Below are 15,935 nucleotides of genomic sequence, written 5' to 3' on the forward strand. Positions count from 1 at the left end.
GGGATTGAAAGGGAAACTTAAAAACAGATGAACAGAACATGAATGAGGTCATTCGGAAAGAATGGGTTATTATAGCAAAACACATAAGGTTAGTGGAAGAGCATGCATTTAAATACAACTAATTATTTTTTAGACGCTGAGGGTGGCAAGTGGAATTTTTGCTATCTATAACCCTGCAGTTGCTATCCCGTATTGTCCGTGGGAAGAAGGAGTCCTTGAGTCGGCTAGTTCTGGCATCTATTTCCCGAATTTTATATGCATGATCCAAGCGACTAATGTATGTAGGAGTACGAATAATTTGCGAGACCTCGGTGCTGAAACATGCGGATCTAAATTTATTTAATAATTTCAATCTTGCATTGAATCGTCTCTCAGCCAATGATTCCCACCCCAAATCCATGAGCATTTCGGTGACGCTTTGCGTTTTATCGTAGGAATTTTTTACAAAACAGGCTGCCCGGCGTTGAACCTTCTCAATTTCCCGAATGAGACCTTTTTCACTCGGATCCCACACGCTGCATGCGTATTCTAAATGAGGCCTTACAAGAGCGTGGTAACAACGTTCCTTGACCTTCGAGTCACTTTTGCCGACAATGCGTCTAATGAATCCCAATTTTTTATATGCTTGACCGCAGACTTTACGTATGTGAGTCCCCCAAGTTAAGTCTTTTGTGAATGTGACACCTAGGTATTTCACCGTATCAACTACTGCTAGGTCACCTCCAGCTAATTTGTAAGCAAATCCCGTTGATCTTTTAAAGAAATTTACCACTGAACATTTATTATAATTTAGAGTCAATACCCAGTTAGAACACCATTTAGTAATGCAATCTAAATCCTGCTCTAGAATAAAACGATCCTCATCCCCAGATATCTCCCGATAGATCACCGTGTCATCCACGAACATCCTAATTTTACTTTTCACTTCGCGGTTCAAATCGTTAACAAAAATCAAGAAAAGCAACGGCCCGATCACACTTCCCTGAGGTACCCCCGACGTGACTCGAACGCTGTCGGAACTAGCGCCATCAAGGACTACCCTCTGTTCCCGCTCCGAAAGAAAATCTTTAACCCAACTTATGGCGCCCTTATTTATACCCGCGACCTTTAATTTATGAATGAGTTTACCATGTGGGACCTTATCAAATGCCTTTTGAAAATCTAAGAAGATGGCATCCACTTGCCTACCTCTCTCACCCGATAAAAGTAAATCATGTGTAAATAATCCTAATTGGGTTTCGCAGGAGCGAGTTTTCCTGAATCAGTGTTGATTGTCACTTAAAAAGTTAATATTGTCAAGGTGTCTCATTATTGAACTGACAATTATGTGCTCTAAGATTTTGCAACAGATAGAAGTGAGAGATATAGGTCTGTAATTACTGGGATCCTCCCTGTCACCACCTTTAAAAATAGGCGTTATTTGCGCGGTTTTCCAAATCTTAGGTACTTTGCACTCTGTGAGGGACTTGTTAAATATAAATTCAAGGTACGGGGCAATGTTTGGAGCTAAATGTTTTATCACCCTAGCTGGTATATTTTCGGGACCCGGGGATTTGTTGGGTTTAATCTCGTTAAGCAATTTTAGAATTCCTTGTTGGTCCACTGTTATTTTTTCCATGGGTGGAGTATGAATTGTTTCTTGGAGATATGCGGTGGCAACATCATTCGAGAAAACGCTTTGGAAGAATGAATTTAAGATGTTAGCTTTACCCTCACTGTCTGTATGAATTATATTGCTACAATCCCTTAAGCAAGCCACGGTTTGTTTACTCCCATTTACTTCCCTAACATATGACCAGAAAGCTTTGGGGTCAGTGTCCAAGTGCTCGCAAAGTACTTTGCGTTTAAAGTCCAGTAAAGCGCTACGTAATTGTGTTTTGGTTTCAATTTTGGAGGATCTATATGTGTCCCATAATTGTTTATTCTCAGGGGATGATGTGTTCATGCCTGCCCTCTTTACCCTAGAGTGTAGCATTCTCTCCTTTCGAAGGGCTTTTCTAACGTCTTTATTGTACCACCTGGGGTCGCGATTTGCTTTAACGTACGAGGGTCATCCGGAAAGTAGTACCCGTTCATGCCGCATGAAGTGCTGACGACGCGAGTAGCCGCTGGACGAGGTCAGATAGCTTCAGTGGCTTGTCTGCCTTCTCTGAGCCAAGTTGTGTGACGCTAGCATTGCCTGTGTTGTTTCTGTGATTGTTTACAATGTTTAAAAAAATTGAGAACGCCGCCAGTTGTGAAGTGAGGGCAGTGATTAAATTCCTCAATGCAAGAAACGTTCGCCCATGTGATATTCATCGCCAATTAAAGGAGGTGTATGGAGACAATGTAATGGACGAGTCGTCTGTTCGGCGGTGGTGTCGCAACTTCAACATGGGGAGGGGGAACACACACGACGATGAGCGTTCGGGGAGACCGTCTGTCATTACAGACCAACTGGTGAGCTCAGTTGACGAATTCGTGAGGAACGATCGGCGTGTCACAATTGATGACATCTGTGAGCATTTTCCCAATGTTTCTCGAACAATTGTTCATGAAATTGTTAAACACTATCTGCATTATGCAAAAATTTGTGCAAGATGGGTCCCTCGCAAGCTTACAGATGAGCACAAAACCAAGCGTATGGCTGCAGCACTGACGTTTTTGGGACGTTATTCTGATGAAGGAGACTCTTTCTTGACTCGCATAATTACTGGTGACGAAACATGGGTTTGTTATGCATCACCTGAGAGTAAATGACAGTCAATGGAGTGGCATCATGCTCATTCACCAAACAAACCAAAAAAATTCAAGACAGTTCTGTCCACCAGGAAACTCATGGCAACCATTTTCTGGGATCGACGAGGTGTATTGCTTATTGATTTTATGGCCCGTGGAGACACTATTAATGCCAATGCGTATTGTGAAACATTAAAGAAATTACGGCGGGCAATACAAAATCGGCGGCGAGGTCTATTGTCTACTGGTGTCATTCTCGTTCATGACAATGCCAGGCCTCATGCAGCTGGGATAACACAAAAACTTTTGCAGCAATTCAAATGGGAAACTTTCGACCATCCACCGTATAGCCCGGACTTGGCCCCTTCAGATTTTCATCTCTTTACAAAGCTTAAAGACTTTTTGGCAGGAAAAAGATTTGACAGCGATGAAGAACTTAAAGAAGGAGTGACCCTGTATCTCAATGAGCTGGCGGCGAAGGACTATGCAGCAGGAATACAGAAACTTGTCACACGTTATGACAAATGCCTTAATTTGCTTGGAGATTATGTTGAGAAGTAGTTTAAAGTATCCTCTTTCAAATAAAATTTTTTATGTTTGTTAATATTTACTTTTGTGTCTTTATTTCACGAACGGGTACTACTTTCCGGATGACCCTCGTATTTTATAGGTATGAAATCTACGATTCCTTTTTGCATGATATTGACAAATTCTGTCCAAGTTTCTTCCACGTTGACATGACTTAAGCGGGTTTTGAACTCGTGTAGTGAAGAGTTTAATTGATTGGCAAAGGATTCAAAGTCTGCTTTATGGTAATTATAAATTTTTCTTGTTGGTTTAATGATCTTTTTAATTTCTATGTCCAAGTGGACATTAATTGCTTTATGGTCACTCAAGCCCTCATCAGTTGATACACTAATAATACGTTCAGGCGTGTTTGTAAGAAATAGATCCAATATGTTCTTTCCACGGGTGGGCATGCGTACTGCTTGATGGAGGGAGTTTCTTTGAACCAATTTTATCATGGAATTGCAAGATTCGCGATCGCGGGTCCCAGATTTAACGATATTGTTGTCCCAATCTATACCAGGGAGATTAAAGTCGCCACCAATTATGTTTATGCTGTTATTATATTTACGTGTAAAATTGTAAATTTGATCGTTGAGGGTGTGAAGTGTTTTCAAATCTGAGTCTGGAGGTCTGTAGAAAGAGCATAAATTTATGTTGGGTTGATTGGTCCGTATTAAGGTGCACCAAACACTTTCTATGTTATTATTCTCAAATGAAACTTGCCTGCTTTCAAAATGACTTTTAACTGCCACGAAAACACCTCCTCCGGGTCTTGTATCTCTATCGTGTCGGTAAACTTTGAAATCTATTGGGAAAATTTCTTGGTCATTTATGTCATTGCACAGCCAACTCTCTGTGCCTATTACTATATCAGCGGAATGAGTTTGGATTATGTGTTCTAGAATACATACAGAATACTATCCAGCATACAAAAAACAAAAGCTCTTCTGTTAACTACAAAAGTCAGTGGGTCTCTGATGAAATTCGTTGGCTTTCAAAGAAAATGAAAGACGCCGCAGTGTATTACAAAAGTAAATCAAATCCAGCAGATCGCCTAGAATACTCAGTACTCAAGAAAAGTTATCGCCAAACCTTACAGCATGCCAAAAAATCTTTCAACAACCTTAGACTTACCAATGCAGACAATAAATCTAGAGAGATTTGGAAAATTATTAACGAATCAAAGGGTCGACATCATGTACAAGATCTTCAACTGCAGGACTCCGCTGGTAATGCTATATCAGATTACTCTAAAATGGCCTCCATCCTGAATGATTTCTATCTATCCCATCAAAATCCCACAGTTTCAGTCAATCCAGCAAATTATTCTCATATTCCTAACTCATGCAATTCATTATATATATTCCCATGTTCAGCCAGGGAACTGACCAACGTAATCAATAAATTACCTAACAAATTTAGTCCTGGATTAGATGACATCCCAGGGATAGTCATAAAAAGGTCGTTTAATGCTATTAAGGATCAGCTGCTGTTCTTAATTAATGAATCCTTAAAAACTGGAATTTTCCCGAGCCCTCTTAAATCAGCAAAAATTGTGCCAATATACAAAGGGAAAGGTTGCAAAATGGCAATGAATTCTTATAGACCAATATCCCTGTTAAACCAGCTGGGGAAAATATTTGAAATAGTTTTTTATCAACGTCTTGTATCATATCTTGAGACATATAAGCTATTATCCACATCTCAACATGGATTTAGGAAAACAAGGTCCACTACAACAGCCACATATCACATGGTGAATCAAATACTTTCAGGATTGGATAATAGAACTGAAACTCTAGGATTATTTTTCGATTTCAGTAAAGCTTTTGACTTCGTCAATCATCAGTTACTCCTATATAAACTGAAATGCTATGGTATAAGAGGCACGCCCTACAAATGGATTGAATCTTATCTAAGTGAACGGCATCAGTATGTTGAGCTCTCAAGTAATGGCTCCAAATTTGTTTCCCCTGGTAGAGAAGTAACACTGGGTGTTCCCCAGGGTTCTGTACTTGGTCCTATTTTATTTTTAATCTATATCAATGATCTCCCAGACAATCTTAAGCTCATTAAGGGGATAGACCCAATACTGTATGCTGATGATACAAATATCATTGTATCAGCCTCCTCAGTAAACAGCTTGACAGAAAGAGCAGCCGAAGTAGCTCAGTTTTTCAATGCATGGTGTCTTCATAACTTTCTAAAGCCCAATTTAAATAAGTCCAGCCTGATTTATTTTTCGAATAAAAAGAAAGTTTCATCTGCAATCTCAGTAGATGTAGAAGGTGTGAGCATTCCCCAAAATTCCAGTACCCAATTCCTGGGAGTAATCCTACAGAAAAACATGTCTTGGGAGGAACATATTTTCAAATTACGCAGCAAGTTAAGCTCCCTATGCTTCCTTATTAGAAATATTAGGTATTCTGTAAATTTAGAGGTCCTTCTATCCATTTACTATGGTGAATTTTACTCTCGTGTTACTTTCAGTATCCTCTTCTGGGGTTCCTCTCCCCATGCGGGCATAATCTTCAAAATCCAAAAGAGGATTATACGCATTATGAGCAATGCTCCTTGCGATGCACCATGTAAACCTCTCTTCAAAAGACTTTGTTTATTACCAGTACCTTGCATATATATATTTAATGTCATCTTACATGCAAAGGGTAATATTTCCCATTATAAGTCCAACCACAATTACCATAGTCACTACACAAGGACCTGCAATGACCTGCACCAACCATTTGTCAGGACACACAATACTGCCCATGGGCCCAAAGCAATGGGCTTAAGGTTATTCAATAAACTTCCCCATGAAATCAAATATGAAACAAAAGTACCTGTTTTCAAGAAAAAGCTGTTTAACCTTTTAAAAAATAATATGTTCTATTCTGTAAATGAATACCTTGAATTGTCGCAATGCATCAATTCCGGCTTAAACAATTGATATGTAATTATACTAGTGTATTGGTATGTATATATATATATATATATATATTTATATATTGTATCTCTTCTATTGTGAAATTGTGAAAATTATATTTGACGTGTCCTATATTTGTGTATGTATGAATATGCAACAAATCTCCGGACAAATAAATGTATTATTATTATTATTATTATTATTCTAGATCCGCTGATTTGTTCTTGAGGCTTCTGCAATTTATAACAAGTATAGTTAAATTATTTTGATGTTGAATAACGTCCTTATTTGTGCCTGACTGTAATTTAGGACGCCTTTGTGGGGAAGTGCGTGTCACATGTCTTTCTAAATCAATGCAGTGTAATGTTTAATTTTAATTGTTTAATTCATGATTTACTGTTGGAAATTAAATAACTAATTGCGATGGATTGATGTCCACAGAATGAAGGCACAACGCTTCTGTTGGCGGATATATTCTCAACGTGCTATGGCTGGGGTCGCATTGAACAAGTGAAGGAAGGTGTGAGGTCAGGTGGTGCAAGGATTGACCCATCATTTGTAAACAACCCAGAACTCAGTGATGTACAGTTTCGGGTTGAAGGGCAAGTGTTCTATGCTCACAAGATAGTCCTCATCACATCATCTCCAAGATTCCGGAGCATGCTGGGCTCCAAATCATGCTGTGAAGGGAATCCTCCTGTCGTGCAGATTAATGACATCCGATATGATATATTTCAGGTGCGTGATGCCATGATAGTGGTTGCCACATTTCTTACCTGTATGATTTCATCCTTGATGCGCTGATATCTCACAGTCCAGCCAATCAATTTTTGATAGCTCACTCACCAAACACAATATTCAAAGATTAAAGTTAAGACCAAAGTTTTTTTAAGCGAAGCCAAGTTAATTGGTGAACCGGTGTCTGCTTAGTTCTAGCAGTACTGTTCTGGGATCTTCATCTTATGTGACTTCCAGATTTATCAGTATTTTAATGTCTACAGGTAATTTTTTGAATGCTGACAGTTACAGCCAATGGGGCATGGTAGTCCAATGGGTATAGCCCTGGGCTAATGACTTGAGGAGCTGTGTTTGATTCCCAAGGATGCCTCTGGGCACTCTCATATCTACTAAAGCTATGAGAATTATAGGGCCCTAGATCTTCCTCAGATACTACAGGCAGCTCAGGAAAGGGAACTGATCACCTTATTAACCTTTCAATGAGTGAAATGCACATAATGTGTAGGGCTTAGTATTAAGTATTAAGTGAGCTCCACTCTCACCTATGAAACCAAACTCTGGGTTGATTGCTGTGGTTAAAGCTTAACTGCTGTTATTTTCTCTTATAAATCACAACATTGTTCATTTTTAAGACATATTTTTCACTGTTGTGGTGGTATTATTTATCCTGTTTTTTTCTGGTATACTGTAGTCACATTTATTGTTGATGCTAAGCGTACTTGAAAATGAACCCAAAGGTATTTAAAATTATTGCCTAAAGAATTTTGTCCTAAGGAAGTATGATATGTTCTAAGAACTCCTGATACTATTTAAATACCCATGATAGCAAACGTAAGATATTTATACCTATTACAGTAAGGGAAAATAAGGTGTGAAAATTAGCATGGTGTCCATGGCAGCCGAGTCTTACAGATTTGGAAACTGATAAATAAGCAAGCATATATGATTGTACTCGGCAAAATTTTCGCTGAAATACCACAAATGATGACAAGAATGAAAAAGTTAAATCAGTTTAGTTATAGTCCAATGCTCTTGTCTATTGGTGGATTTAATTTTATTTTAAAATTATTAATAATACTCTGCATTGAATTATCCATTGATTTCTAGGAGTTCTCTGATTTGAACTGAAATTATTTTGTTGGTATGAACTTCAATTACTTTTCTGGAATATTTTCATCTTTAGCAATACTAATGTCTACTGAATTCTACCCGAGACCTAGATGCAGAACACTTTTGCCAATTTAGGGTATGCCCATTCTTTCAAAAACATTCATTAGTCCATAACTCAATGGTCATGTTCTTTGTGATCTTTTCACTGATCTAGAAAATAATCAAAATAATTGAGAACATCCTAGTGGGGAGAAACACTCGTTCAATCTACCTATGAAAACATCCTGGAGTCCAATTCAGACCAAATAACAGCAGAGTCAATCTCATCTGACCCCTAGGCATAATAAAGGAATAGAGATTTGGTGACTCTGGGACCCTTTCGGGATATCTCTTCAGCCCAATTCAGTCAATCATGTCCTACACTGAAAACTTGGTTGTGCCATGCAGCATACTTGACAATTCACCGATCCTAGTCATTGGGTGGACCGCATGCTCAGCGGCATTGCTCTTTCTCTTATATCTGAGCAAATCTTGAGCTCACCTATTTTTCAATACCACATATCAATGAGGAAACTCAATGGTATGGTCCGCCAGCATCCTTTGCAATACCTTTATCTTTCACCTACCAGAGTCTTATCTTCCAATGAGGGCTCTGTAGGTATCAGCTTTCTCCTCCATCTCTGTGCCACATGTCTTACTTTGAGCTTCAACATTCAGTTAAAGCTTAAACCTCTCATCTTCCCTGGGCCTGTAAACATTTCAGCCAAATTGGTTTTGATAGAAGTGCTCAGCTCACACGCCCACATCATACATCATGGATCTCCTAATAAAAGCATGCCTAGCTGCTGAGAGGTCTCCTTGCAAGTGAGTCTGATTTTTTCAATCCATATGCGCTAAGTTTATTTCCATCCATGATTGACAGGGCAAAAATACCCTTTTCTGTGGTTGCCATGGTTGATAGCAATTTGATATGCACCTCTGTCAGTCATGAATTTCACAACTCCAATTATTCTCTTTTGCTGCTTTCATCTATATCCTCCAGCTCCTCTGGCAACTCCCTTCACCTCTTCTCTGCAGATGTCACTCTGCCCCATTGCCAAGTTGCCAGCACAGCCTCCACTGGTGGTGCCATCCTCACATGCCCACTTTGTACCTTTTCCTACCAACACTATCATCATCAAGCCTTTTCTGTTGACATCTAGCAGTGAGATGGCTGACTGGAACACACCTCATGCATGACCTTCTGCAAACAGGGCATCGTGCACCATGGCCTTGAGTAACTCACATCACAAACGGGTCCCATCAGCACCAATGTTTTTATAACCCTCAATGCTGATTTATTCGCCACACCATCAGCCACTCTATGGCCCTCCATCTCATGGGCCTCATGTTCACTAAAATCCAAAGAATGAGCCAATTCCTGTGCTCCATCACAGATCAATAAATCCCCCACCTTAAGTAACTCATGAGATGTGGTATGCTCAATCAACTTGCCACCTCTCCCTCTACTTGGCTTCCCACAGTCACAATTTTGATCTTAATCCGCAAAAATGGAACTTGTGGGCTATTTCACCTATTTCTGGCCTCAGCCGCAGAAACAGGTGAAATAGCCCACCAAAATGTTTAAAATATGCTTTGTAATGGAATACCCAGTCAATGCACCCACACAAAATCTGAAAACTCATCACTGCCACTGGCAACATCATCATCGCCTTCACCATTACCTTGTCGGATACTTGAATTGGACAACGCTCCCCAGATTTATTTCAACTCCTCTCTGACATGGTATATAGCATCAACACCTTCCTTCTTCACACATCTTTCACACCTCTAGAATCCACACACCATATAAAACTCCTCACCTGTCCCTTTCAGCATTGCCTTTCATACACCTTATAATCCTGGGCATCGAAACACTTCATCTGCAGCAGTTCCCTCATTTCCTCCAATGTATTGGGTGCAAGTTGTGATTTTTGCCCATCTTCCTACCTGATCATGTTTTAATCCTCATCAGAAATGTTACAGTCAGGTCAAAGGACAAGAGATGGGGGAAATGGCACAGGCATACATACAGGTACACACATGCACTCTCTCGTTTGTGGTCCTCTGGCTCTTCCCCTCCCTTGCCTTTATTGGTCATGAGTGCCATCTAGCAGCCGCACCATTAGTTACATTAATACACTATAAGGGTGATGAGTGACTTCATTATGTAGACACAATGAAGTTGGGAAGTCCACTATAAGCTAGCGTCTTACGTATCAATACTTTCATTGCTGTGGTAGGAGAACTGCCATAGTGGCAACTCACAGGCGCACGCAGTTAGTTGTTGGTGCACGGACAGGTTGTTTAAGCTGGTGTTCAGTTTTCATCTGACTGCCCCTCATACGTTAGGTGATATTTCATATTCCATTGATGGATCTTAACACTTTCTACAATTGTGACGAGAATTGCCTGTGGTAATAAAGGATTTCTTACGTAGGTCAGTAGAGCAATCAATTTCCCTCTCAACCTCTCAGTATGCATGGTCTCACTACTATTGTCATGTAGGGCTAGAATAATTCCTTTCATATCAGCATTGAACTCATGATTTGTATTCACCATGCATGCCAGCTCTATGTTTCCCTAACCCAGAATTTTCGAAAATAGTACACTGCTTCCTGACAGCAATAGTCAAAGAAACCTGTGGGTTGTAATCACTCTAGCAGAAGAGCCATGGCAGGTCCCTCGCCTCGTGCAAGGTGAGCCCTGGGGAGGGCAGTTGTGTACATGGGACCCTCTCATTGCAGATGGTGATGCAGTACCTGTACAAGGGTGGGTGCGGTGGCAGTGGGGGGGCCGGCATGTGCAGTGGGAAGGGCAAGAAGGAGGGGGATGGAGATCACAGTGACTGCGATGATGATGATAGTGGCTCCATTGATGTTGAGCAGCAGGATGTCCTGGAGCTGATGGCTGCTGCCAATTTCTTCCAGCTGGATGGATTGCTTCGCTTCTGTGAGGCGAGATGTTCCAGGATGGTGGATCTGGATAATATTGTCTCCATGTACATCCATGCTAAAGTAAGCGCACATACTTTTACTTGGTATCCTCGACTGCTAATTGTAATCTGACAGCAGGGTTGATGAAATTGCTTTTAAAAATGGTGCCATACCAAAAACATATCTTTGTCAATACAGCATTTCTGTTCAAACAAAAGATATTTATACTATTATATTTGAAAAAAGAGATTTCGTATTGGCTAGGTGGAAAAATTTTTAAGATCAATTGGAAACGGTTTCTTGGAAGCATTTTATGAAACCATGGGAGACGTTTGGATATGCGAGAAAAAAACCATTTGAAGCTTTTGTCGGTCACCTATTCACAGCCATATTTATTATGCTGGCAATGAAGGTTTTCCGTTAAAAAAATATACTTGTCCATTTATATGAACGAAATTATGGGTATGGACTTGTACATGGCATAACAAAATTATTTGCATATGTATTTGTTTCTTTTACCAGTAGGGATCGAGATGGTGCGGGGGCTAACGTACTGGCTTCCCACCCTGAGGGCGTGGGTTCAAATCCCGGCGGTGTTGAATATTTTTCAGAGGTATCTCGATCCCTACTTGAGGTGCTTTGTGGAGGGCACTTTGAGTGAGTACGCCGTCCGTCGGATGGGACGTTAAACTGTGGACCCCTTGGCGCCTTTCGTAAAGAGTAGGCTAATGCCGACGCCGGGTTTCTCTCCACCCTTCATCCTTTCCTATCCATCCCCTATGGCGCAAATGACCTTAGCTGTCGGTCGCCTCCCCTCAAAACTACTACTACTAATTTTACCAGTGTTTTCAAAAGAGCATCAGTAAAACATAAGTAAAAGTAATTGATAGGAGCTGCAGAAGATGGGGGTGCACACTTTGGCACAGGTACCTCTCAATATACTGAATGGGATTTGGGAGGGATATCTGTGTTCTCAAATACTTCCACCCAAATATCTTCCCGGGAATCAGCTACTACTTCTCCTCTATCGAAATCTTCAAACAGGGAACTCTGGGAGGAGAATGTTCTTTGGTCTTTTCCAAAGAACCAAAGTCCATCAGAATGAATAATTGAGTCATCATTGCCTCTGCTAGTCTTCCCTAAGAAACACCGAAAAGGGCTACGATGGAAAAAGAATCCTATATGAGAGCAAAGATAAAATGTTTCATTTTCATTGAGATGATTATCATGTGTAATTGGAAAAGTGTTCAGGACAAGAGAGGGGAGGTAAAAAGTACTACCAGTATGACGTTATAGACGAGCTTGCAAATAATACTGAGATGCATGATAAAATGTAAGATTATATATAAGCCTACATTGATATGGTATCTGCTATGCTGGAAAAGATGCCGTACAATGAAGAACACTCCTTATGCATGTTCTTTTAACCAAAATGTGAACATGTATATCATTTTAATCATTCAATTTGTCAGCATTGACAAGAAATCATAACAGATACTAACATTGTCTACAAAAGCTTTGTGACACACAGATAAGTAAAGGTGCAAGGGAAAACACACTCGGCCAATAGATCAGCCTGTGGCATTCTCTGCATGTACCCCATGGGCCAATAGACCCATTGGCACTAAAAGGATTAATACTCAGCATATGTTCTCATAAAATTAAAAATATATAGTCCATGTTGCAGGAACAATCTCCCAAGCATTATTTCAAAAAAAGTCAACCATGATCTTGAGGAATGTTTGGGCAATACTGACTGTGCATGGTGTGTGTGATTTTTATTTCTCTGTGGAATCTTCCCTTCCATTTTGTGTGCTCATGTATTGTGTAAGGGTGCTCTCCCTATTTATGCAGTCCAACCCCATTGTGCTGAAAGTGGGTACCTCTGTCCTCATCTGAATCTTCCTTGTTTATCACTTTGCCTGTAAGTTTAATCTGTATTATTTATGTACATTATCAGGTTAGAGAGCCTTATTCTTCCCAGCTTTTCCAGTGGTCCATATTATGAAACACTACAAAAAAAATTTCTTTACCTTACTTTCTTATTTGTAACTACATGACTGAAAATAGGTAACAATTACTTCATCATCATTAATGTTTTCTTCAAGCTTTTACACATATGATAGCTGTTGAAATGATACCATTCCAAGTTAAATTGAAAGATTCCTCTCTTTCCAATCTCTCTCTTCCATTATGCCAGATCAGTGTCTACCTTCTGCTTACTAGGAATTCAATTACATCGTATTGATTTTCAAGTTATAAACCTTACATATTTGGCCTGCTATGTTCAATGATGTTTGTAAATTGTCCTAATTCTCCACAATAGCTTCAATGCCATCTATTTATGAAGCGTCAATATCCCTCCCCAATCCCCTTAATTCCTTTAGCTCTAATGTGTGCCTTTCATTCTCTCTCCTAAGTATATGTTAAACGGAGATGTTAATAGGTAGCCCCTTTCCCAAATAATATCGTAAGCGTATAATTATGATCATAGTACATTGAACTTTGCAGTAAGTAAATACTTATTTTCCACCAAAAAATGTGCTGTTCCTACTTAATATAAAATTTGCTCAGTAATGCTGCTGTCTCATACCTATGCCATAAACTTAAATAGTGTATTCCATTTCATGCATGAAAAAAATAATTAAATAATTAACAACTCTGATTTATATTGCAGGTATACAATGCAACACGGTTGCTAGAATATTGCCAAGGATTTCTTCTGCAAAATATGGTTGCACTCCTCACATACGATGACTCTGTCAAGCGCCTCCTGTTTGGAAAGCGCTTGCACAATCATGACGTTCTCTCTGCTCTGCTGGTCACGCTGCAGGCAAGGATACGATCACGCAACGCCTCTGGGCCTGGCCTCACTGCGGGCATTGTCAGTGCTGGTGGGCGACTGGCATCGGCAGCACCATTTAAACCTAAATGATGGGCATCTGTCGGTGAAACTATTAATCGCCAAGATGCCGGTGGCAAAGATTAGTCGAATTCCATACATCTTCCTCATGGCTAGAAGTACTCGAGAGATGCACACATACTCCTAAAGTGAATGACGTATGGCAGATGACATAAACAACAAATCTAATGTTACTGACAGCAAAGTGTCTGTCATCAGAGGGGTAAATGTGTACAGTTGGATTTGCATCGAATGAGATTCAGAGACAGTTGATTTACAAGCAAGTACCTACTCGCAAACAATCGCCAAGTGAGTGTCTCCCAGTGGTAATTGCCCCAGGACAGTCAAAGATAGTGTTCATAAGAGTCAAAAGTGAGCAGAGTCAAAAGGAAGTCAACTCTGACAGCATCCCTGCCCTGGTCTCTTCCCTTGTCAAAACCTGCCCATTCATTTTTCCTCATTGCTGGAATTATTTATACTGGGGCTTTATCTAATATCATACTGGTCATAGGAGTCCAGACCTCATGTATTTTGTTATGTGACCAATGCACTGTTGCACTTAGTGGTATCAGCAATGTATAATTGCTGATGCAAAAGGGCAATTTTATTACATGGTGGTCAAAATAATAAGCTCCACTTTGTGATGAATATTAATGAACATTTCATTAAATGTGATCAGGGATAGAATAAAAATGGAAGAGGAAAGCTCTCTTTCCTAAGGAGTCAGCAACAGACCCAACATTACGTTAATGCTGTGGAAAGAACTGCTACTAAGCATTACATTACTATTTAAAATATAAGTTATTCATTATGGATGTATAATTTAATTATATAGATGGGTTCTCATCAACATAATGAAGTACAAATCACTGATTTCTTCAGAGTTAAACAAATTTCTCTTTCAGAGTGGCACATTATATAAATTGTGATGAAAATTTAGTTTGTTGTTTTCAGCATTTGTACAAATGCCAAATGTGTTTCTTAAGTTTGCAGTATTTAAAGAATCTTGGTTGTTAAGAAGGTATCAGCTCAAAAGCAGACCAGCACGAACAAAACTACAATGACTTTACCTGAATTTAGCAAAAACATTACTCACAAACAACAGTGCCAGTTAAGAAAATAGTTTTTATTATATGAAATTATATATATTTACATACTTACATAAAATGTAAAAGATATTTTATTTACATAGTGTGAATATGTACATGCATGTAGACATAGAGAAAAGGGGTTGCAACATATATAGGACAAATAGAGGGCTAGTGAGGCAGGTAGAGGCATATGTATTTGAATCGGGGAAAATATTTTCCTTCTGGGACTTGTACCACAGACATGAGACCTTCCACGCCAATGTTCCACTGATTAGGCTATCAAGGCTAACGTACAAGCTCCTGGAACCTCTTGACCAAAGAATTGGGGCACTTGGTTGCATAAACCCCACAGGGATTTCATTGGTAACTAAGTTTCCTTGATAGTTTAACTGAGAGAGCATCAAGCCTGGCAAGTGTAAGGTTGGTGGTACAAGCCCTAGCTGAGGGAACTTTCTTCCTGCTTAGGTTCTGGACCCTTCCACCTTCCCCACTCGCTTTCATTCGTCCTATGTGTGTGTGTTCCTATCCCTTTTCCCTATATCTGTATGAATATATGTGTGTACATAAATGTGTGTGTGTCTGTGTGTGAGAAAGTGTATTTTTCAACAAAATGTTTTCAAGCAGACATCTATTCATCAGTGTACTTTAAAGGTTAAACAAACATGCTACCTCGGATTTTGAATATTTTAATTATTGCATACTAAAATATAATTATAGAAGAATAAACTTTTTGTGACCATATGGTATTTAATGTAAAATATAATTTTTTATAATTAATAATTGAAAATCTTCATTTATCACATAAAACATTAAAAGGTAATAGCCACAGTTGACTTTCTTGTGACTATGTATATATCCTCTTACTGGAATAGCATGGAGAGATTGAAATAAATGCTAAGTTTTGCTTA

General features: G+C 39.4%; 2 protein-coding genes across 2 annotated transcripts in view; one reads left to right on the forward strand and one right to left on the reverse strand.

The window, feature by feature from the left end:
- LOC139697917 (ankyrin repeat and BTB/POZ domain-containing protein 2-like) overlaps nucleotides 1–14,684 on the forward strand; it is a 108,840-nt gene extending 94,156 nt beyond the window's left edge. The window contains exons 24-27 of the mRNA XM_071596778.1: nucleotides 6,653–6,949; nucleotides 10,846–10,874; nucleotides 10,965–11,115; nucleotides 13,712–14,684. Of these exons, the coding sequence (XP_071452879.1) occupies nucleotides 6,653–6,949; nucleotides 10,846–10,874; nucleotides 10,965–11,115; nucleotides 13,712–13,969 (735 nt within the window). The 3' untranslated portion in view covers nucleotides 13,970–14,684. The remainder of the gene's footprint in view (nucleotides 1–6,652; nucleotides 6,950–10,845; nucleotides 10,875–10,964; nucleotides 11,116–13,711) is intronic.
- A 370-nt stretch (nucleotides 14,685–15,054) lies between these two features.
- Nucleotides 15,055–15,935, reverse strand: part of LOC139697611 (syntaxin-12-like) — a 9,865-nt gene continuing 8,984 nt past the window's right edge. The window contains exon 6 of the mRNA XM_071596392.1: nucleotides 15,055–15,935. This exon is cut by the window's right edge and continues 816 nt beyond it. The gene's annotated coding sequence lies outside the window, so the exon portion shown is untranslated.

The sequence above is a fragment of the Hetaerina americana genome, unplaced genomic scaffold, assembly GCF_022747635.1.
Source record: "Hetaerina americana unplaced genomic scaffold, ioHetAmer1.1.p SCAF_8, whole genome shotgun sequence".
Taxonomy (NCBI): domain Eukaryota; kingdom Metazoa; phylum Arthropoda; class Insecta; order Odonata; family Calopterygidae; genus Hetaerina; species Hetaerina americana.